At 45.7% G+C, this 25092-nt stretch overlaps 1 protein-coding gene across 1 annotated transcript in view; it reads left to right on the top strand.

The window, feature by feature from the left end:
• LOC149443513 (uncharacterized) overlaps positions 1 to 25092 on the top strand; it is a 246550-nt gene that overhangs the window by 44995 nt on the left and 176463 nt on the right. Inside the window, exons 4-5 of the mRNA XM_089655603.1 lie at positions 20178 to 20393; positions 21473 to 21529. Of these exons, the coding sequence (XP_089511729.1) occupies positions 20178 to 20393; positions 21473 to 21529 (273 nt within the window). The remainder of the gene's footprint in view (positions 1 to 20177; positions 20394 to 21472; positions 21530 to 25092) is intronic.

Genomic DNA, 25092 nt, shown 5'->3' with positions numbered 1-25092 from the left:
GTGAAAAAGCTGAAGTTAAAGAGAGGATGGCTTCTACAAATGGATAATGATCCTAAACACACCTCGAAATCCACGGGGGATTACATCAAGAGGCGTAAACTGAAGGTTTTGCCATGGCCTTCACAATCTCCTGACCTCAACATAATTGAAAATCTATGGATAGACCTTAAAAGAGCAGTGCGTGACAGACAGCCCAGAAATCTCAAAGAACTGGAAGACTTTTGTAAGGAAAAATGGGCAAAGATACCTCAAACAAGAATTGAAAGACTCTTGGCTGGCTACAAAAAGCGTTTACAAGCTGTGATACTTGCCAAAGGGGGCAGTACAAGATATTAACTCTGCAGGGTGCCCAAACTTTTGCAGACGCCATTTTTTTGTTTTCTGTTATTTTGAAAGTGTAAATGATGGAAATAAAATCTAACTTTTGTTGACATATTATAAGAATGTCTAATCTGTAATTTGATGCCTTTTGGAGATTTTTCCATCTTTCCTTGGCTTCTTTATGCACATTAATACAAATTTTTAGCTGGGGTGCCCAAACTTTCGATCCCCACTGTATGTTGATTGGTTCAAACACCCACTGGCTTTTTGCATCTTTCAGGATGTAAGATATGATGGAGATTCCTTGCCCTAATTTTTTCTAAAGTTACAAAGCCATGTTTGACAGTTTAATTCCTTTTGCTAAATTCTCTTTAATGAAACTACTCTTAAAAATCTGGCAGGAAACGTGCTTCATATTAACTGTCTTAGGTTGAACCTAAAAATATATATTACAAGAGATTTATGTGCACATCCATCAACCAAAGGTGATACTTTGATCATTAGTTTTGAAATCCTATATTAGAAAACCCCTTTGCATGGCACCTTCATGTGTGGAAGTCAAATTATGCCTATCCTAAAATGTTTACCTTTTATCTTTAATTCCTCATGAAAAATAGCAGTATGCTTCTTGTGCAGTGAGAAGCAAACTGGCCTAGGTTTGATCGAGGAAAGATCCGTGAACCCAATATTTAATCCATGAACCCAATATTTAATCCATGAAGCTCCGAACAGTCTCCAAACCCTACTGAAGTCTACTGGAGTCAAATCTGGTCTTTTCTGACCTTTCAAAGTCAGTCATTTTGCAAACTTTTGGGAAGAGGCACATGGGTAGCTGGGTGATGCCAGGGAAATATGTACCAATGCCAAAGAAAAAAAAATAATTCTGTTCAACAGTGAGTGGATCTCCTAATAATGTCTAAAGATAAATATTAATACAGTGTACACAATTCTTTTAAACAACAGGGATAAAGGGATACCTTAAACATGACTGAGAAATTGGGCACATGTAGGATGTACTCCTGCAAAAGTGACATTTAAAATTGTAGCACTACCCTCTTAAGGGCTGCTTAGTAATTTTTGGGTTCCCTGTCAATCTGGACCTCCCCTTGAAAGCCCAACCTCTGCTCTTGTGACTCAGATAATTCACATCTGCAAAATGCACTCTCAAGTTAGTATAAACTAATATAACATTTATATAGGAATTAAAAAGAGCAAAATAGCACTGATATATGCAGCAAATATAATCACTCTTGGTAATTATGAGCAAAAGAAACATCGTTCACATTAAAGTAACAATGACTGTTAGCAGGTCTGCTTTCAGAAATAACCCATTGCCTCCAGTCTGAGGGGGAATGATGAATTCCCAGTGAGCAGGAGCTACTATCAAAAAACAGGTAAGCTCACTGTGGGCCCTCAGAACTAGATAACAAGGATTAGCTGTGAAATAAAGGAATTCTCATTTGAAATTGAGCAATGTCCTTTTAAGATCACTACAGTGTCTTCTGCATGCTTATGGGGCTCAGTTGGTATGAAGTTGAGTTGGAGGTGTAGACTATAATTCCTCAGGACGGTAACACAACGGTAGTGAAGGAAAAGGGGAATATTTAACACTTTACTTGATGGTAGTAAATTAGGACAGGGGTCACCTTTAATGCATTTAACATATGGCAGGCTTGAAGTAATGAACAACAACAATTGGCATAAATGTCCATGGACAAGGACAACTCCCTCTGAATATCAAAGGCAGAATGAACTGTAATGGGAATCCTGCTTTTGAAAAAAGGAATTTGTTGGCACTGCTGTATCCTGGCCTGCAAATGTATGTCCTGTGATCAGCCTAGATGACAAACTGTAAGGCAAATGTATTCCAACAATGACGGCTGGGAAAACAAGGCCGCAAACTGGGCAACTGTATGTAGTGTTCACAACTATGTGCGGGTAGATAGCTGAGGTACTACAAAAAACCCACCAAGAACGATATAGCACCTCACAGGTTATCAATGGCATTATTTATTTTGGACATAATAAATATATATTGAAAACATAAATGCATGGTACCCCGACCCAGTCTACCCCTCCACCCTTCCGCCTCCCCATCCCCCTACCAATTCCCCCTATCCCGCATCCCTCACATACACAGCACCCCCCAGTCGGTCCCCACCCCACTCTAGTAAACCCGGGGCCACCCCCCCTATATTCCCCTAGTCCCCCTATCCTAGGAAAGCTGGAAAATCTCCCCAGGTAGCCGCTGCTATTTGTCTCCATTAATGCGGTTGTGTTCCACCTCTTAAAGCATTAAAGCAACCTCCCAGGGATAATTTTACCATATATTCCACATGGGTGCCCCCTAATGATTGGTCAGCATACATGCACATCACAAGACAGGGGACTATGCCCCAATGTCTCTTCCTTTCCATCCACCATTTTCCCAACCATGGGCTAAATTCATTAATTTACTATTTATGCCTGGATGGCGGCCAATCACCTAGATATATAACTAGGCATAGATCTTCATCTGCATAAGAATGGTTGCAGTGATAAATCATTGTTCAAACCATAGGGGCTCATAGTATTTAATAAAAAGATCCATCTTTCCTCCTTTTGCAAGAAGACTTTATCTTTATCTCCCCTCCTTTCTGATAATAATTGAAAAATATCTGCACATTTTATACCTTTCAGGGATGAGTTATGTTATTGTTCAAAATGGACGGCTATTGTGGCTCATCATCTTTGCTAGTTATACTAGCTAAATGTTCCCCTATCCTACGTCTGAATTCAGTTTTTGTTTTACCTATATAGGCCTTATTACATGGGCAAACAATCCTGCATATAACCCATGATGATGAACAGTTTTGGAAGGAATTAATAGAATATGTTCTCATACCTGTTAAATCTTTAAATTCTTAAATTTTATCGACATATCTGCATATGGAGTAATGTCCACACGCAAACATGCCCTTTAGTGGTGGTTTTATGTACATGGGTTCACTTCTGCTCCTATATTCACTACAAACCAGGTGTCACCTATGGTAGGGGCTTTCTTTGCTATAATCCAGGGTCTTTTCCCCAGTATTAATCTACCATCTAGCATTGAAATATGCCAGTGCCTATTAAGCACTGACTCTAGCTGGTGCCAGTGTGTTCCATACCTGGTGACCAACCCTATATTGTCTTGCTGTAATTTCTATGTTTTCTATTTTGCAGCAACTGTGTCCTATTTTGTTTTAATGTTTCCATTCTTCCCCTTTCTAGCACTGAATTAGGATATCCCCTTCCTCGGAACCTTTTTAAGGCTTGGCTCTCGATATGGTAATCATCTATATTTGGGCAATTTCTTCTACTTCTTAGGAATTGTCCATATGGGATGCCTCTAATTAGTGGCCAGGGGTGATGGATAGTGGCATGGAGATGTGTATTTCCTGCTGTAGGTTTGTGGAACGTTGTAGTCTCCATTCTATCTCCTACTTTTTTGCTTTTCAAATCCAGAAATTCCATTTCACATTGATCCACTTTGTACGTAAGAAAAATATTTTATCATTACGATTTAATTCTTTTATGAACGAATGGAACTCTTCCACTGATCTCCATGCCACTAGCACATCATCTATATAGTGAACCCACATAGCTACATTTATGTGATATATAGGATTCTCATACACTATAGTTTTCTCCCACCAGCCCACCAGTAAATGTTGACATGCATATGATGGCACACCATGCCGTGCCTATCGCAACTTCTCTAGTCTGACGGTAAAACTTACCGTCAAACATAAAGAAGTTATTGTGGAGTATGAGATTCAACAATTCTACCAAGAATTCAAGGGACAAGGGATGTCTCAATTCCAGCCATTCTGTGATGGCCTGGATTCCTATCTGGTGGGGAGTGGACGTGCATAACAACTCCACGTCCACCTCCACCAGAATGCAATCCACCGGTAACTTCAAATCTGTCAATTTTCCTAAAAGGTGCCCTGTATCCAGGACAAATGAGGGTAATTCTTCCATTAAGTGTCTAATTCTCTTATCTACATATTGTCCCTGGTGTTCGGTGGGTCCACTTACCCCTGAGACAATAGGCCTCCCCGGTGGTTGGGTTACATTCCTATGGACCTTTGGGGTAACATAGAACATAGGAATATTATATTCCTACACATGCAGATAGTCCCGTTCTTTTTTCTTAATCAACCCCACTTCAAAGTTTTTCAAGCTTGAAATTAATTTCAGTGAAAAGGGCGGGAAAGGGATTATTTACACACCTTTCACAACACAAATTATTCAACTGTCTATACACTTCAACATAATCTCTCTCTTTCCAGTAACCACATTCCCACCCTTGTCACTGGGCTTAATAACTACCTCTCTAAGGTCTTTAAGCTCCTTAAGGGCTCTATGTTCTCCAATCGACAAATTGTCTTCATCTGGCAAGAAATAATCTCAATCCATTTCTCTTATATTTTTAGTTACCACCTCCAAAAAAGTTTGAGGTTTCTGTTATATCTTGGCCTTATTTGTCAAGCCAGATGGTGGTGGTGGGTCTAACATGTTTGAGTCCAGCCAGGTATTACCCTGTAGGTAGTCAAGCTCATCAATATCCCTAAGATCAACATGCTGTGATTCGGCCTTGCATGTATCCTCCCCACCCTCCTGCACCTCTCTGTGCATGTACATAAGTTTAAAACTAACTCATCTAAGAAAATGACATATATCATTATAGATTTCATACTGATTTCCAGGCAACTGGGAGAAAAGTCCAGGCCCTTTTGTAAGCAGGGTTTTGTGGTCTGCTCACTATCCTCCTCCAAGTGGGGTTACATCCAGTGTATCTATATTGGGACCATATTGCTCCACTGCAGACTTTAGCTGGGCAATATATCTATATAGATGTAGCACTATTTGTACACTCTTTGCGGCTACTGGGGTATGATGGCATCACCTGTATAGTAATTAGGAGCAGAATCCTTATAATCTGTGTGATCAGGACAAGATCTCTAACAAGCACTAGTGCCTCCACTCAATTGGGGCTTGTGAATAACAAGTGATATCCCAACTGAGAAATGTATCATCCACATAGACAGTAATCCACACAGCAGTGTATATGAAAGTCCATGTATTCAACAAATAACATTCAGTGACCATCCAACATAAAGTATCTTCCAAACAGGAACATTAAAGCATTAACAGTCTTTTCTGCATGTCTCAGTGAGGGGACTCTGCAACACTTACAGTCTGAGTTCTCTCTCTCTCCCAGGAAAATCCACACTTCCCTCTTTTTCACAAGTCTCTCTGATGACCTCATCCTCAGTGCCCAGACAGCATAGCAGCCATATTGGAAAAGGGCAAAACAAACATAATAAAAGTATACACTGGAAAATGGGCAAAGAAATCACATCACTACATAGACTTGCACCATCTTCCACCAGTCTTGGCACTGGAACAGAGGGAAGCTTTGAGGACATTTTCCAGCTTTCTTAAGATAGGGGGACTAGGGGAATATAGGGAGGGGTGGGTGGGGGTAGCCCTGGGAGTACTAGAGTGGGGTGGGGGTCTGACCGGGGATGCTGGGTGTGAGGGGATGCGGGGTAGGGGGGAAGGGTAGAGGGGTGGGCTGGGTTACATGTGTTTATATATTTTGATATGTTTTCAATATACACTATATTGCCAAAAGTATTGGGCCGCCGGCCTTTACACACATGACCTTTAATGGCCTCCCAGTTTTAGTCCGTAGGGTTCAATATTGAGTTGGCCCCGCCCTTCCCACACACATGACCTTTAATGGCCTCCCAGTCTTAGTCCGTAGGGTTCAATATTGAGTTGGCCCCGCCCTTTGTAGCTATAACAGCTTCAACTCTTCTGGGAAGGCCGCCCACAAGGTTTAGGAGGGTGTCTATAGGAAAGTTGGACCATTCTTCCAGAAGCACATTTGTCAGGTCAGGCACTGATGTCGGGGGAGGAGGCCTGGCTCGCAGTCTCTGCTCTAATTCATCCCAAAGGTGTTCTATGGGGTTGAGGTCAGGACTGTGCAGGCCAGTCAAGTTCCTCCACCCCAAACTGGCTCCTCCATGTCTTTATGGACCTTGCTTTGTGCACTGGTGCGCAGTCATGTTGGAACAGGAAGGGGCCATCCCCAAACTCCTCCCACAAAGTTGGGAGCATGAAATTATAAAAAATGCCTTGGTATGCTGACGCCTTAAGAGTTCCCTTCACTGGAACTAGGGGGCCAAGCCCAACCCCTGAAAAACAACCCTATACCATAACCACCCACCAAACTTTACACTTGACACAATGAATTCAGGAAAGTACCGTTCTTCTAGCAAACGCCAAACCCAGACACGTCCATCGAATTGCCAGACAGAGAAACGTGATTCATCACTCCAGAGAACACATCTGCACTGCTCTAGAGTGGCTCCAGTGGCAGCGTGCTTTACACCACTGCATCTGACTCTGTACATTGCACCTGGTGATGTAAGGCTTGGATGCAGCTACTCGGCCATGGAAACCTCCGTAATTATGGATCTTTCATTTGAGTTCAAAAACATCCATAACTGAAATACAATCAAAGAGATAAAAATGATAAAATTTACAGATAAAAAATGGCAGCTCAACCAGTAGGAGGTAAAACACAGATAAATCAAAATATAGGTGAGCGCACGCAAACACACGCAAAAGAGCTGCTGGCATAAAAGGATAGAACCCCTGAATCCTCTGGTAAATCAATATGCAGAGCTAATAAATTATTATAAATCTTGGTAGAAACAATGTAATAACTGGAGAAAATCCAGTGACAAGACAAATAGTGAATGGATGAATAATTAAAATAAGTAAAATAAGCACAAATAAATTGAAAAATATTGCACTAGAAATGTATAAATGTAAACATTATTAAATAAAGTTGATAAAGTGCAAAAAAAAGCGCTCAATAATCCATAATCCAGTAAACTCATGACTGGATGAAAATCAAGCCAGTGATCGTTATAACACTTCAAGCATTAATAGTGATTCTGGTGACTGGGAAGTAGGAATATTGGAAATGACTCCAGTGCTCGTGACTTCAGATGGTGATAAATTAATATGTGCTTGCTCTTACCCGAAGTGCAAGTCATATGCGCATGTAACAATAACCTCCAAACAGAACCTTGGTAGTCATGGATCTGGACAGGGGCAGAAGGGGGCTCCACTGGCACACACATACAGCAGGGGAAGCACTCCAAACATCTAACGGACCAATCCAGAACAGGGGGTGGGGGAGGAACTGCGCCTTATTATCCGAATTAGCCAAGGTACACCAATACTGTCTGATGTTACTCTTCCTCCTTAAACGGCTCAGTGATCAAGCCACCAGACATGGATAATATAGTGTAGCATTCTTTAATATATATGGGCAAAGTAATCCAAATAGCAATGTCACAAGAAATCACGCTTACATGTACAGTGATAAAGATGGCCACCGGACCAGCATGCGGCCTCGGCGGCGTAACGTCAGCACAGCAAGGCTCCTCCCTGATGCGTTGTGCGACAGCACGTTATCGAAGGGATGGCCTTGTCGCTGACGTCGTCCGCTATTTATAATTCCCGCGCGCATGCGCGACACGGGCACCATTTTGTGGGAGTCTGGCAAGGCAGCTTTGGGGGTGTTTTTCTGCTCAGGGGACAGGACAACTGCACGGCATTAAAGGGACGATGGGCGGGGCAATGTACCCTCAAATCTTGGGTGAGAACCTTCTTCCCTCAGCCAGGGCATTGACAATGGGTCGTGGATGGGTGTTCCAGCATGACAATGACCCAAAACACACAGCCAAGGCAACCTGAGGAGTGGCTCAAGAAGCACATTAAGGTCCTGGAGTGGCCTAGCCAGTCTCCAGACCTTAATCTGATTGAAAATCTGTGGAGGGAGCTGAAAGTTCGAGTTGCCAAACGTCAGCCACCAAACCTTAATGACTTGGAGAGGATCTGCCAAGAGGAGTGGCCCAAAATCCCTCCTGAGATGTGTGCGAACCTGGGGGCCAACTCCAGGAAACGTCTGACCTCTGTGATTGCCAACAAGGGATTGGCCACCAAGTACTAAGTCATGTTTTGTGAAGGGGATCAAATCCTTATTTCCCTCATGAACATGCAGATCAGTCATCATTTGTTAGACGCATTTCTGTTGAATTTGTTGTTGTATTCTGTCTCTCAGTGTTACAATACACCGAACATTCCATTGTTAGACCGATCTTTTCTTTGTGAGTCGGCAAACATTCAACATCAGCCGGGGAGCAAATACGCATTTCCTGCACTGTATCTATAATTAAAAATGGCAAACCTCACCTATTTTATTCAGAAGTCTGCCAAACTAAAGAAAAAGGCTATCAAATCTCCTTTTTATATTATACTGTATATGTGATTCCTGCCAACGTTACAGCTACATAATCCTGCTCATTTTGAAGGCCTCATGCACACCTAAGCTCAAAAACACTGCTTTTAAAGGTATTTTAGCTTTTTTCTCTGCCTCTACACTTCCATCTTTGTTAACCTATGTGTCCATGCACATATAGGCGTTTACAGTTTAGTAACTGTGGGTAAACAACAAAGTATAACCGCTACGTGAATTTAGTGCTTGAACATTTTTTTCATTTCTATGGTCAGAATAAATTAATATTCTGGCCAATGAAATTAAAAAATTGTCCAAGCACTTGATATGCCTAAACGCACTTGAAAACTCACAGCTTAGGTGTGTTTTCACACCTGCTTTTCTCCTGCCAAAGGTCCACATAAAACGACCAAGTAGCCCTATTACACTGAGCAATCAGAATTTCTCAGAAAGGGTGAGAAAATATGTGGATAGAATACTCCGCCTACATATAAACTCTCTATCCTCATATTGAGGACACTCACAATCTTGTCAGGAAGAAAGAATTATGCAGACAGCTCTCATATATAATAACTTTTTCTAGCCCGAGCCATAGAATAGCCTCATGAACACTTAAGGTTGACTGGTGGATCCAAGGATGACTTCCTGGAACCCGGCAGTTAGGAAGAGGAATCCGGGTAGGTGGAGGGGACAGCTCTGGCACTGTCACCAGCATCTATAAGGACACAGAATGGTTGAACAAGTTCCAGTGGTATGTCCTGCATCCTTCCCAGCTGCTAGCAAAGTCAAACGATATATAGCACCCCTTCCCATACTACATAGGAGCCAAATATATATCTCCTTTTTAAATCATAAAGATAACAGATATCACCCAAATGGTCCTGATCAAAAGTTTCCCTCCCGTGGGATGTATGGCCTTGGTACAGAAAGACAAGGTGACACACATAGGTAAAATCCCAATTAGAGGTTAATGTCCCACATCTGTGGCTTTTTAAATTGCAAAGATTGGTGGGAGGAAACATTCCACCCATTGGTTCCAGATTGTCACGAATTTAGGGATAGTATCTAAAATGGTAGCTTCCACTTTAGCATGGATCATAGCCGGAGTAATCTTGTTCTTAACTGCCACTGTGCATAAGGAATGAGATTTCCATGACCTGGCTATAATCTGCTTGGCAGCCGTGGTGACTTGTTGGGTTGGAGAAGTTTGAATTGTGATTTAGTAACGCCATGGGGGCACAAGTTTAGGAGTGCTACTGTCGGGTCAGGTGTGAGCGGTTTTGCGTGGAGCCTAGATAAAATGTGAAATGTGTCAATTCAGAAGGCTTGGGCTACCAGACAGGCCCATCAAATATGACAGTAGGTTCCCGCCACAGCACAACCCCAGAAACACTCAGGGGAGTAATTTGGAGTGTATTTAGTGATCCTCACCGGAACCAGGTACCAGCGAGTCAATACTTTATAGTTAGTTTCTAGAGCAACTACATTTTGTGATGAGGATTTGGTATTGGTCCAGATAAGGTCCCAATCCACAGGGTCCAATTGGCGACCAAGGTCCGCCTCCCATCTGCGAACATAAGGGGGGGTGGTGAGGATTTAGGGGTAGAGAGGAGGGAATAGAGGACCGAAATTAGTCCTCGCCTGTGTGGGTCACTGTAGCAAGCACATTCAAAGAAGGACATCGAGCTGGCGGGACGGGGAGTGGTAGCATAAAAATGTTGTAGCTGTAGGTTTCTGAATATATCTATGGCTTTTTAAATTGCAAATAGTGTCAGTGTATAAATAGTCAATGAGTTTAGCTGTCCTGTGGATGCACTGAGCAGGCTAGCTGTCAAAAGACCTGCGTAACAAGGTAATGGAACTTTATAAAGATGGAAGTGATATAAAAAGATATCCAAAGCTTTTAACATGCCAGTCAGTACTGTTCACTTATTAGGAAGTGGAAAATTCGGGGATTTCTTGGTACCAAGCCAAGGTCAGGTAGACCAATAGATTGCAGCCACAACTGCCAGAAGGATTGTTTAGGATACAAAGAAAACCCCCACAGGTAACCTCAGGAGAAATACAGGCTGCTCTGGAAAATGATGGCATGGTTGTTTTGGCCACTTGCCTACCGGGCACTTATACTCCCTTCCTGCCCAGGCCAATTTTCAGCTTTCAGCGCTGTCGCACCTTGAATGACAACTGCGCAGTCATGCAACACTGTACCCATAGGAAATTTGTATCTTTTTTTCCACACAAGTAGAGCTTTCTTTTTGGTGGTATTTAATCACTGCTGGGTGTTTTATTTTTTTTTAAGAGCAAAAAAAAAAAAAAAAAAAAATCAAGTTACACTTACGGTAACGTCTTTTCCAGGAGTCTCAGACCAGCACCTTGGGAGACCTCGGCTCCTCCCCATCTGTGGAAACACCTCCACCCTAAAATAAAGAGAGCTCCCTCTGACCTCAGTTCTCCAAGCATCCTCCGGTTACCTGGGGAGACACAACGCGAGACAACATAATCGTAATAAGCCATCCTCACATAACCAATATCAACACTGGGTGAGAAACCGGTGCTGGCCTGAAAGACTCCTGGAAAAGACGTTACCGTAAGTGTAACTTGATTTTTTCCCCTTTCGTCTTTCAGGCCAGCACCTTGAGAGGATAAGCGAGTACTCACCCCTCGGGTGGGCTAACTGCTTGCAAGACCTTACGACCAAAGGCCTGCTCCTGCACCGAGACCAGGTCCAGTCTAATGCTTGGCAAATGTGTCATAGTTGGACCATGTTGCTGCTCTGCAGACCTGCCCTGGGGAAGCCACTGCTAGCTCTGCCTGGGTAGCTGCTACTGCTCGGGTGGAATGCACCCTGATACCCTCCGGGGCCTCCAGGCCCTCAGCCCGGTACGCTCCTGCAATTGCCAGCCGCAACCAGCTGGCCAGCGTCCTTCTAGACGCCTTCTTGCCTCTTCTAGCCCCCTTGAAAAAAACAAAAGGATTTGGTGCTCCTAAACTCCCTAGTCTTCTCTAGATACCGGAGTACGCACCTTCTTACATCCAAAAAAATGAAGCTTTTCCTGATCCACCCCCAACGGGTCAGGAAAAAACGAGGGAAGGACTATGTCCTGTTCCCTCTGGAATCTCTGGGCCACCTTCGGAACGAAGGATGGGTCCGTCCTGAAAACTTGTCCGAAAAAATACGGAGATAAGGTGTTCTGATTGATAGGGCCTCTAGTTCACATACCCTCCTCGCCATGGTAATTGCCACCAGAAAGACTGTCTTAATGGTGAGCTCACTAATCAGGCAGGACTCCAGGGGCTCGAACGGAGCCCTAGTCATCACTCCGAGCACCTTGGCCAAATCCCACATCGGAAACAATCTGGTCCTTGGAGGCCTCTGTCTCTCCAGAGCTTTAAAAAATCTACTCATCAACGCCTCCCTGGCCAAGGGCGTCTCTAGGAACACGCTGAGGGCCGAGACCTGGCCCTTGAGCGTGCTGACAGACAACCCCTTGTCTGCCCCCGCCTGCAGGAATTCCAACACAGAAACCAAACTATGGGTTGCTACTGACGCCTGGTCACACCAGGCTGTAAAGCATCCCCAGACCCTACCATAAATGGCCTGGGTCTCCTCCTTCCTACTGGCCCGTAATGTTGCCACTACCCTGGCAAGAAACCTTTTTCTAAGAGGAGCTGCCGCTCAGAAACCAGGCCGTTAGCCTCAATCTTCCCACGCTGGGGCAAAGAACCGGCCCCTGCGTTAACAAATCTTCCCTTGGTGGCAGCCCCCAGGGTGGACGAGAGGCTAAACTTCTTAGGGTCGCGAACCACGCCCGCCGCGGCCAGAAGGGAGCTATCAGGATTAACGAGGTCCCCTCTGTCCTAAACTTCCTTAGGACCAGGGGAACCAAGGGAACCGGGGAGAAAGCGTAACAAAGCTGGTAATCCCACCTCTGACCTAATGCGTCCACCGCTTTTGACCCGTCCCCGCGGGATAGGGAGAAGAAGTTCGGGACCTTGTTGTTCCTTCCCGAGGCAAAAAGGTCCACATCTGGGGATTCCCACCTCCGCACAATCTCCTGAAAGACCTCGGGGTTCAAGGCCCATTCCGACTCCCTGAGCCGTGTCCTGCTCAGGAAGTCTGCCTTCTGGTTTAGCTCCCCTCTCAAGTGTACCACAGACAGGGACGCCAAGTTCACCTCTGCCCAGGACAACAGCGTTGCCGCTAAGGCTCCAAGGGCCTTGCTCCTTGTTCCTCCCTGCCTGTTTATATAAGCCACTGCCGTGGCATTGTCCGTTAGGACTCGCACGTGCTGGCCCATGACCCACGCTTGGAAGGAGTACAGAGCCTCCCCCACTGCCCTCAATTCCCTCCAATTTAAGGATTCTCCCTTCTGCACTAAGGACCATTCTCCCTGAGCCTCTAAGCCTCCCAGGTGGGCTCCCCATCCCTTGGAGCTGGCATCTGTTGTGACCTCCCTGGATACCGGAAAGCACAACAGCCCCTGGGTTATGCTGGACGATCTCCTCCACATCCACAGAGACCTCTTCACACTGGGGGGAACCAGGACCCGGTCTTCTAGGGAGTGAATCCTCCTGTCCCAAACTCTCAGGACCCAAAACTGGAGGGGACGCATATGCAGACCTGCCCACTGTACTGCTGGAATGGAAGCTGTCAGTAATCCCAGTACTGACATGGCCTGCCTTATCGATATTGACCTGCTCCCCTGCATTAATCTGATCCCTGCCTCCAACTTGATAACCTTCTCCGAAGTCAGGCTGGCCTTTTGACTTACTGAATCCAGAATGTAACCTAAGTAAACCACTCTCTGAGAAGGCACCAGACAGGACTTCTCTAGATTCAAAATCCACCCCAAGCTTTCTAGATGGCCCCTCACTATAACCAGATTCTGCCGCAGGTGAGCCTCTGAATCTGCGAAGAGCAGCAAGTCGTCCAGATAGGCTATTACTGAAATCCCCCTTAAGCGAATAGAAATCAGTGCCTCCGTCAGAACCTTGGTGAATGCTCTTGGCGAGGAGGAAAGCCCGAATGGAAGAGCCCTGAACTTCCAATGTCGAATTCCTCCCTCTCCCCCTACTGCCAACCTGAGGAACCGCTGAGAAGGTTCCGCCACGGGAACGTGCAGATCGGCATCCTTCAAATCTATGGATGCCATGAAAGCACCTGGCGGGATTAGGGACCTGACTGTAAAAATGGAGTCCCTGCGGAATCTCCGGTAGCGCACTGACCTGTTCAGGGGTTTTGGGTTCAAAATCAGCCTGAATGCCCCACACTTTTGAACCAAGAACACATGGGAATAAACCCCCTTCCCTTGTTCCTTTTCCGGGACCCTGGTGATGACCCTTTGGACCTCTAGATCCTCCAAGGCGTCCACCAGGGCAGCGGCCTTCGCCGGATCCTTTGGACGGGTCGTCACAAGGAATTTCTCGGGTGGCGGCCCTATAAACTCCAACCGATAACCCCTTCTGATGATATCCAAAATGAAGGGGCTGGCGACCACGGCTTCCCACCGTGGGAGGAAGGCCGCCAATCTCCCTCCCACAGGAGGAACCGAGTCACCTCGGTTTCTGGGGTTGCTCAGGAGGCCCTGCCCCTACCTCACTGCCCTGCAGACCTACCCTGACCTGCTGGCCGCAGGCTCAGCCCCTTTGCCGGGCAGGCCTTTTGTGTCCCTCCCTCCTGCACCTTCCTTTTGAGGGGGAAGGACTTCTTCCTGTCAGCCGTCCGGTCCAATAATTCCTCCAACCCTGGGCCGAACAGACAGTCTCCTGTGAGGGGGATGCCGCACAACCTAATTTTTGAAGTGATGTCCCCCTGCCACGTTTTTAACCACAGCGCCCTTCTAGCTGAATTGGTTAGGGCAGCAGACCTAGCTCCCAACCTCACCGACTCCGCAGAAGCGTCCACGATATATCCTACCCCTTGCAAAAGGGTCTCAAAAGAGGCCAAGATTTTTCCTTGGGAGAGTTTGCCACAATATGGGCCTGCAATTGTGTAAGCCAGTACTCTAAGTTTCTGGCTACCACCGTCGTGGCCATGGCCGGCTTCAGGTTGTACAGGGTTGAGTGCCAGGCCTTCCTAAGGAGAGACTCCGCCCTTCTGTCTAATAAGTCTGGTAAGACCCCCATGTCTTCAAACGCCAGATCTGTCCTCCTGGTAGTTTGGGAAAAGGCCGCGTCCAGCTTAGGGTTCTTGTTCCAGACCGCCTCTGGGTCTTCACTAAACGGAAACCTCCTTCTCAACGCCTTAGAGAAGAATGGCTTCCTTTCCGGGTCCTGTCACTCCTTCCTTATAGTCTCCACCAAAATGTCATGCACAGGAAATATTCTGTGCTTGTGCTCCTCCAACCCTTGATACATTTGGTCATGGAGAGATAAGGTCTTAACCTCCTCAATGTCCAGGGTTTTGTATATAGCCCCCAGGAGCTCATCTACCTCCTCTAGGGTCAATTTGTACCGGGAGGGACCCCTGCCTTCCTCCGAGGGACCCTCCCCTGCCGATTCCTCTTCAGACTGGGAATCCCCCACTGGTTCCTCCTCTCCAGTCACGAGGGGTTCCCTGCGACTTACTGAGGCTACCGGGGGGGGGGGGGAAGGTGTAGGTTGGGGAAGGGCAAACCTTTCCATGAGGGATTTGAAGGAGTCGAAGGTGGTCGCCAACTCCTTCACTGACCTGGCTAGGTCCCCCTGTTTGGCCTCTCCTCCCTTACTAACCCGTGTATACATGGGCCACAAAGAACCTTTCTCCAGGATTCTTTCGAAATTTCCTTGCAGGATGGGCATCTTCGTTTAGGCTCCTGGTGCTTGAGCTTAGCCTGGGCCTTGCCCTCAAAGACATAAAAAGGGGTAGGAGGGAAGCCTGATAAGCCTAACACCAATCCACCCCCCTTCTCCTTCCTGGCAGAGCCTAAGGGCCTGCTCCACCGCAGACCCCCTGCCCTACCCCACACCCTCGCCACCCAAGGGTCCGGGAAAAAACCCCTGCTAGGGGCCAACAGGTAGGGGAGGCCTCCACTGAGGCACCTTACCTGTGTCTGGCTGGTGCTGGCATCTCCTGGTCCCGGTGCCTCCGACATCCGCTCAGGAGGGTGGTTGCCTGGTGCTGGCCTGTCCCCCAGGCCGCTGTGCACCGCACCGCCTTTTTCAAATCTCGCGCCACCGTGGTGTGAGGGCTGCGACCGGAAAAGCGGAAGTCGCAGCCCTGGGCGAAGCCTCGCCCCTTCCGCCGGAAACCGCCGTCTCCCGACGTCCGGCCCGGCAAAGTCCTCTGACTGCCAGCATGGGAAGGAGTGGAACTCCACCCCGATCCTCCCCAGATCTCACCACAGCCACCCCGACGCCCCCCCTCGCCGGAGAGGGTCGGGGGGCGAAGAGCAGGTACGTGCTCAGTCCCGTCACCCGGGGTGCGCGCCCACTGCACCGCAGCCTGCCCAGGGAGGATATGCAGCCGGACACTCCGGCCTTCACTTCCGGCTGCGTCGAGCCTCTCAGCCGGCTATCCGGCCCTCAGCTCCCCTGTCGTCTGCGACAGCACCTTGCGCCTCCTCGTGTCTCCCCACTGGTGGAAACACCTGAACTGAGGTCAGAGGGGGGTGGAGCTCTTTTTATTTTAGGGTGGAGGGGTTTCCTCAGATGGGGAGGAGCCGAGGTCTCTCAAGGTGCTGGCCTGAAAGACGAAAGGGGAAAAAAAAGTTCTTTGCTTCTATTATAAAATTGTGCAAACAGGTCATTTTTCTCCTTCACTGATGTGCGTTGATGAGGCTGCTCTGATAGGCAGCAGTGATGGGCAGCACTGATGGGTACTGATGAGGTGGCATGGATAGACAGCACTGATAGGCTGCACTGATGAGGTGGCACTGGTGGGCATTGATGAGGAGGCACTGATGATCTTGCACTGATATGCAGCAATGATGGTCACGATAAGCCCCCATCAGTGCAATGGGCACTGATGGGCAGTACTGATGGGCACTGATGGGCGATACTGCTGGGCAACACTGATGGGTGGCACCGCTGGGAGGCACTGCTGGGCACTGGTGGGTGGCAGTGGTGGGTGGCACTGCAGGCACTGATCATTAGTGCCCTGATGATCAGTGACAATCTGCTCTGTGACAGCTGCCGGTTCTCGGCAGTACTTTCCTCACGCTGTAAAAGCGTGTCATTGGATATAGCTGATCACATGATCAAAGGTCGCTGTGATTGACCTTTTACTTCATCACATGATCAACTGTGTCTGTAGGACACAGCAATCATGGAGATTGCCGGGTGTGCGATGCTGGGAGCACGCAGGAGGGCGCATTCTGGGATGACATCATATGATGCCCTCCCAGGACTGGATAACCATGCTGTAGCCATCATTCAGTTATAGCGCAGTTGCCACTTGGCTAAAGGAGCACAATAAGATGATACTTGAATGAAAACGAGCTTCTTTCTGGAAACTCAACCATGCAGCTATATCTTTTTTTGTATCCTTTTCCATCTTTATAAAGTCTAATTACTTTGTTACGCAGGTATTTTGGCAGATTTTTTGCTCACCATGGCTCATATCTAGCCTGCTCAGTGCATCCACGTGAAAGCTAACAAACTCATTTATTTAAATTCATACTATTTATACACAGACACTAATTGCAATTTAAAATGCCACAGATGTGGGAAATGAACCTTTAATTGCCATGTTAACCTGTGTGTCACCTTGTGTGTCTGTACCAAGGCCAAACATGCTAGGGTATGATCAGTCACATTTTCAATACCAATATTTCACAATTTCTGCCAGGGTATGCAAATGTTTGAGCACAACTGTATGTGTGTATACACACAAGTGAAACTCAAAAAATTTGAATATTGCGCAAAAGTTCATTTATTTCAGTAATGCAACTTAAAAGGTGAAACTAATATATGAGATAGACTCATTACATGCAAAGCAAGATAGTTCAAGCCGTGATTTGTCATCATTGTGATGATTATGGCTTACAGCTCATGAAAACCCCAAATCCACAATCTCAGAAAATGAGAATATTGTGAAAAGGTGGAATATTCTCGGCTCAAAGTGTCCCACTCTAATCAGCTAATTCAGCCATAACACCTGCAAAGGGTTCCTGAGCCTTTAAATGGTCTCTCAGTCTGGTTCAGTAGGAATCACAATCATGGGAAAGACTGCTGACCTGACAGTTGTGCAGAAAACCATCATTGACACCCTCCATGAGGAGGGAAAGCCTCAAAAGGTAATTGTAAAAGAAGTTGGGTGTTCCCAAAGTGCTGTATCAAAGCACATTAATAGAACGTTATCTGGAAGGGAAAAGTGTGGAAGAAAAAGGTGCACAAGCAGCAGGGATGACCGCAGCCTGGAGAGGATTGTCAGGAAAAGGCCATTCAAGAGTGTTGGGGACTTTCACAAAGAGTGGACTGAGGCTGGAGTCAGTGCATCAAGTGCCACCACACAGACAGATCCTGGACATGGGCTTCAAATGTTGTATTCCTCTTGTCAAGCAGCTCCTGAACAACAAAACGTCAGAAGCGTCTTACCTGGGCTAAAGAATAACAGACCTGGTCTGTTGCTCAGTGGTCCAAAGTCCTCTTTTCTGATGAGAACAACTTTCGCATCTTATTTGGAAACCAAGGACCCCGAGTATGGAAGAAGAATGGAGAGTCCCAAGGACCCCGAGTATGGAGGAAGAATGGAGAGGCCCAAGGACCCCGAGTATGGAGGAAGAATGGAGAGGCCCAAGGACCCCGAGTATGGAGGAAGAATGGAGAGGCCCAAGGACCCTGAGTATGGAGGAAGAATGGAGAGGCCCAAGGACCCCGAGTATGGAGGAAGAATGGAGAGGCCCAAGGACCCTGAGTATGGAGGAAGAATGGAGAGGCCCAAGGACCCAGAGTATGGAGGAAGAATGGAGAGGCCCAAGGACCCCGAGTATGGAGGAAGAATGGAGAGGCACACACTGCAAGATGCTTGAAGTCCAGTGTGAAGTTTCCACAGTCAGTGTTGATTTGGGGAGCCATGTCATCTGCTGGTGTTGGTCCACTGTGCTTCATTAAGTCCAGGGTCAACACAGCCGTCTACCAGGAGATTTTGGAGCACTTCATGCTTCCTTCCGCAGACGAGCTTTATGGGGATGCCGACTTCATTTTCCAGCAGGACTTGGCACCTGCCCACACTGCCAAAAGCACCAAAACCTGGTTCAATGACCGTGAGAATCTATGGGGCATTGCCAAGAGAAAGATGAGAGACATGAGACTGAACAATGCAGAAGAGCTGAAGGCCGCTATTGAAGCATCCTGGTCTTCCATACCACCTCAGCAGTGCCACAGGCTGATAGCTTCCATGAATGGGGAAAGAACAAAAAGAGGGCACACAGGCCTAGTGCATTACCATAAAAAATGTTTAATAAAAAATAAAGTATGTGTTGTACTCACAAACGACAATATAGTCAAGGCACATCATAAAAGAACAGCTGGATCAACACCGCGCTGAGTAACAGTTCGCAATAGGGAGTTTAGACATCCAAAAGACTGACGCGTTTCGAGGACTTGCCTCTTCCTCAGAGTGGCTCTGAGGAAGAGGCAAGTCCTCGAAACGCGTCAGCCTTTTGGATGTCTAAACTCCCTATTGCGAACTGTTACTCAGCGCGGTGTTGATCCAGCTGTTCTTTTATGATGTGCCTTGACTATATTGTCGTTTGTGAGTACAACACATACTTTATTTTTTATTAAACATTTTTTATGGTAATGCACTAGGCCTGTGCGCCCTCTTTTTGTTCTTTCCCCATTCAGTATATTTGGATTCCCCCGGTCCATTTGAGGGCAGCAAGGTGTGCATGTTCCAGGACATTCTTAATGTGGTTGTAGCATCGAGTCCATCCCCAAGCGCAGGAGCATTTGTGTTTGCTGATAGCTTCCATGCCACGCCGCATTGAGGCAGTAATTGCTGCAAAAGGGGCCCAAACCAAGTACTGAGTACATATACATGCTTCTACTTTTCAGAGGTCCGATATTGTTCTATGTACAATCCTTGTTTTATTGATTGCATGTAATATTCTAATTTTCTGAGATTGTGGATTTGGGGTTTTCATGAGCTGTAAGCCATAATCACCACAATGACAAATCACGGCTTGAACCATCTTGCTTTGCATGTATTGAGCAGGGGTGGACTGACGACAACTCATGGGGCCCTCGGGTAATAGGGGATCATGGGACCCCTGTGTCTTCACCCACACTCAAAGCACACCCAAAAAAGCCTATGAAAGGTACCAGGGACATCTCATGGGGCCCCAAAAAAGGAAAAAGTGCTGAAGAAAAATGTATTCTCAGTTTGGTATTCTGGATAGGGCCTGGTAAATCTGGTCATAATTCCCCATGTGGACCATGGCATATCATGGCTTTCTCTGAAACCATGACTTAGCAGCTCCTTTTCCAGCAGTACTCTAATATATAGCACTTTTGTCTGATATTGAAGCTTGGTATTGTAGAACAGTAACTTGCCAATCCAAATGTTTTGTGGATTTTTTTTTTAAAGCTTCTAAATCAAAAGGCATAGAAGATAAAGAAGTAGTAAACAAAAATACCATAAATCCGGTACCGACCTGTGTTGATGTGCCATGCTCTGAACCCTCAACCAAAAAACCTAAAAGAGACCAAGATGGAGATGCTGTGTCAGGAACCTCAAGACACAAACAAGCAACTGCAAGTAAAAATGAAGGAACTAGACCAGTACATCGACCACCCACAAAAGGTAACAGATAAATGTTGATATTTTATAGTGATATTGTATTTGATTATATATGAATTAAGTACTTTAATTTATACACCAGATACTTATTTATTAGTGTAATCTATAGCTCTGAGATGGGCCCTGTTTGAGTCTCATTTATTTTGCACCACCTGAGGCAAAACAGCCTCCTATGACCTTTTTTGTGGGGATGAGGTTTGGGTCCTCCACTACCATAGATTCAAGATAAATCTTGCAGGTATGTGGCTCACAGTCCTGGCATATTTATGTACATATTAGCACGGGAGAATTTTTTTAAACCATAATGCACAGTATGGATTTTAGTCAGCAGGCCTAGAAGATCCAATTTACTTTATTTCAGGTACTTCTATAGCGCCGTCAATTTTAGCCGTGCTTTACATACATATATTGTACATTTACATCAATCCCTAACCCTCAAGGGGCGTACAATCTAAGGTCCCTAACTCACATTCATACATACACTTACTAGGGACAGGAGCCAATTAACTCCCAATCCCTATTCCTTAATAGAACCAGGGACAAACAGCAGGACCTGATAGGGGGTCTGTGCACTACATAAAGAACCTTTCAGCAGTTGCATATGCCAAAGACAGGGACTTGGGAGAATGCTGTATAAGCAGTTCCCTAAGGTACCACCAGTTACCAGCCCTATTGGGAGTCCTGACCCTTGACCGCTGTATGCGTGCAAAAGGAGTGATTGGTCCTCCAAGTTTATATGCACCAAAAGAAGTCAGGATGCTTGTTGTGTAAGGTATTGCTGTAGCCAGGACATCTTAGCGTGTTTAGCCCACTGTTGAAGGCACAAGCACTTACAATTATATGAGGATGGTCTGTTTTCACACTCATGGGGTTAATAAAATGTGTGTGGCTTTGGCACCTTCATCAGTGTCAACTGGAGTAGGTGTCATTGTCAAAGGTGTGAAATGCCCCTCTACTCCTGTTCTTGCAATTTTAAAATTTTGGATTTTCTCAGCTTAACATAGGGAGCAGGTGTGAAGTTCTTTATGCATGTTCAGAGATCAACAGATTAACCATTGCATCCTCTTTTCTGTATCCTGCAGATCCACAAACACAAGTCATTCCAAAACAAGGCACCATTACAAAGATCATACAGTTAGGTCTGTATATATTTGGACACAGGCAAAATTTTTGTTTTTGTCATGTATTTATCAAAACATATTCAAGCTATAGTTATATAATGGATATGGGCTGAAAGTGCACACTCAGGTGTAAATTTGAGGGTATGCACATCCAGATTGGAAGAAGGGTTTAAGAATTACAGCTCTTAAGAGTAGCCACCCCCTCTTTTTCAAGGGAACAAAAGTAACTGGACAATTGAATCAAAAGTTGTTTCATGGCCAGGTGTGGGCTACTCCATTATTTCTTCATCAATTAGGCAGGTAAAAGGTCTGGAGTTGATTCTAAGTGCGGTATTTGCATTTGGAATCTATTGCTGTGAACCTACATCATGCATTCAAAGGAGCTGTTCATGCAAGTGAAAACAGTTTAGTCCATTCTGAGGAAAGAACGCAATGGTGAGCTCAGCAACATAAGGCATGGACATCCATGGAAGACAACAGTGGTGGATGATCACAGGATCCTCTCTATGGTAAAGAAAAACCCATTCACAACATCCAGACAAGTGAAGGACACTCTCCAGAAGGTGGGCGTAACATTGTCAAAGTCTACGATCAAGAGAAGACTTCACGAGAGCAAATACAGAGGGTTCACCACAAGGTGCAAACCATTCATAAGTACAAATAAATATTCTGGCCAAGGAAATAAAAAAAATTGTAGAAGCACTTGACGTGCCTAAACGCATTTGAAAACTTACAGCTTAGGTGTGTTTTCACAGCTGCTTTTCTCCTGCCAAAGGTCCACATAAAACAACCAAGTCGCCCTATTACATTGAGCAATCAGAATTTCTCAGAAAGGGTGAGAAAATATGTAGATAGAATACTCCACCTACATATAAACTCTCTATCCTCATATATTGAGGACACTCACAATTTTGTCAGGAAGAAAGAATTATGCAGACAGCTCTCATATATAATAACTTTTTCTAGCCCGAGCCATAGAATAGTCTCATGAACACTTAAGGTTAACTGGTGGATCCAAGGATGACTTAGTGGAAAAGGGCAGTTAGGAAGAGGAATCTGGGTAGATGGAGGGGACGGCTCTGGCACTGTCACCAGCATCTATAAGGACACCGAATGGTTGAACAAGTTCCAGTGGTATGTCCTGTATCCTTTCCAGCTGCTAGCAAAGTCAACGATATATAGCACCCCTTCCCATACTACATAGGAGCCAAATATATACTGTATACATATATGGCTCCTTTTTAAATCATAAAGATAACAGATATCACCCAAATGGTCTTGATCAAAAGTTTCCCTCCCCTGGAATGTTTGGCCTTGGTACAGACACACGGGTAAAATGGCAATTAAAGGTTAATGTCACATCAGTGGCTTTTTCTTGTTCAAACATTTTATTAGTTTTCAAAGGATGGAAACATAGGCAAGGGACAAGCCATAGACATTTGAACAGAACAATTTGTGAAAACAGGTATGGTGTCCATATGAGGTTGGGGAGAAAAGCACCAGTACACAAAATGCAGCAGGTTAGATGATCAAAAGAAGGCATAGCTGTATTAAAGCATAGTAGCACACATGTAGGCTTAGTACTGTGTGGTTACAGGGGTGCTCTCCTTGAGATTATGTGGGGGTGCTAGGGAAAGAAAAAAGAAAAACTAATGAGGGGTACGGGGAAAGGGGGGGGGGGTAGAGTAGAAGTGGAGAGTAGAAAGGGGAACAGTTGGGGGGGTTTGAGGAGTGGGAGGAATTCGTGTGACTCCTAGGATTCCATAGGGTGGTTCAAGACATATTGTAACGGAGAACAGATTAATGAAGTAACCGGGCAGTGAGGGTGGATAAATCAAGGAAGGAGGAGTAATCACCAAAGATTGGTGGGAGGAAACATTCCACCCATTGGTTCCAGATTGTCACGAATTTAGGGATAGTATCTAAAATGGTAGCTTCCACTTTAGCATGGATCATAGCCGGAGTAACCTTGTTCTTAACTATGCATAAGGAATGAGATTTCCATGACCTGGCTATAATCTGCTTGGCAGCCGTGGTGACTTGTTGGAGAAGTTTGAATTGTGATTTAGTAACGCCATGGGGGCACAAGTTTAGGAGTGCTACTGTCGGGTTGGGTGTGAGTGGTTTTGCGTGGAGCCTAGATAAAATGTGAAAGATGTCAATTCAGAAGGCTTGGGCTACCAGACAGGCCCATCAAATATGACAGTAGGTTCCCGCCACAGCACAACCCCAGAAGCACTCATGGGAGTAATTTGGAGTGTATTTAGCGATCCTCGCCGGAACCAGGTACCAGCGAGTCAATACTTTATAGTTAGTTTCTAGAGCAACTACATTTTGTGATGAGGATTTGGTATTGGTCCAGATAAGGTCCCAATCCACAGGGTCCAATTGGCGACCAAGGTCCGCCTCCCATCTGCGAACATAAGGGGGGGGTGGTGAGGATTTAGGGGTAGAGAGGAGGGAATAGATGTCCGAAATTAGTCCTCGCCTGTGCGGGTCACTGTAGCAAGCACGTTCAAAGAAGGACATCGAGCTGGCGGGACGGGGAGTGGTAGCGTAAAAATGTTGTAGCTGTAGGTTTCTGAATATATCTATGGCTTTTTAAATTGCAAATAGTGTCAGTGTATAAATAGTCAATGAGTTTGTTAGCTGTCCTGTGGATGCACTGAGCAGGCTAGCTGTCAAAAGACCTGCGTAACAAGGTAATGGAACTTTATAAAGATGGCAGTGATATAAAAAGATATCCAAAGCTTTTAACATGCCAGTCAGTACTGTTCAATCACTTATTAGGAAGTGGAAAATTCGGGGATTTCTTGGTACCAAGCCAAGGTCAGGTAGACCAATAGATTGCAGCCACAACTGCCAGAAGGATTGTTTAGGATACAAAGAAAACCCCCACAGGTAACCTCAGGAGAAATACAGGCTGCTCTGGAAAATGATGGCGTGGTTGTTTTAACCACTTGCCTACCGGGCACTTATACCCCCTTCCTGCCCAGGCCAATTTTCAGCTTTCAGTGCTGTCACACTTTGGATGACAATTGAGCAGTCATGCACCACTGTACCGATATTAAATTTGTATCTTTTTTTCACACAAGTAGAGCTTTCTTTTGGTGGTATTTAATCACCGCTGGGTGTTTTATTTTTTGCGCTATAAACCAAAAAAAAAAAAAAAGAAGAGCAAAAAAATTGAAAAAAAAAAAAAAAAGTTTCTTTGCTTCTATTATAAAATTGTGCAAACAGGTCATTTTTTTCCTTCACTGATGTGCGTTGGTGAGGCTGCACTGATAGGCAGCATTGATGGGCACTGATGAGGTGACATGGATAGACAGCACTGATAGGCTGCACTGATGAGGTGGCACTGGTGGGCATTGATGAGGAGGCACTGATATGCAGCAATGATGGTCACTGATAGGCAGTACTGATGAGCAACACTGACAGGTGGCACTGACTAACTGCACTGATTGACAGCACTGACTGGTGGCACTGACTGGGCGGCACTGATGGGGACTGGTGTGAGGCACTGCTGGGCACTGGTCATCAGGGCACTGACCATAAGTGCCCTGATGATCAGTGACAATCTG

The sequence above is a fragment of the Staurois parvus genome, unplaced genomic scaffold (assembly GCF_062004578.1).
Source record: "Staurois parvus isolate SC_StPar_1 unplaced genomic scaffold, SC_StPar_1.0 ptg000854l, whole genome shotgun sequence".
NCBI classification, from domain to species: Eukaryota; Metazoa; Chordata; class Amphibia; order Anura; family Ranidae; genus Staurois; species Staurois parvus.
Note: the sequence above shows the minus strand (reverse complement) of the source record. Positions and strands in the feature narration are given on the sequence as shown.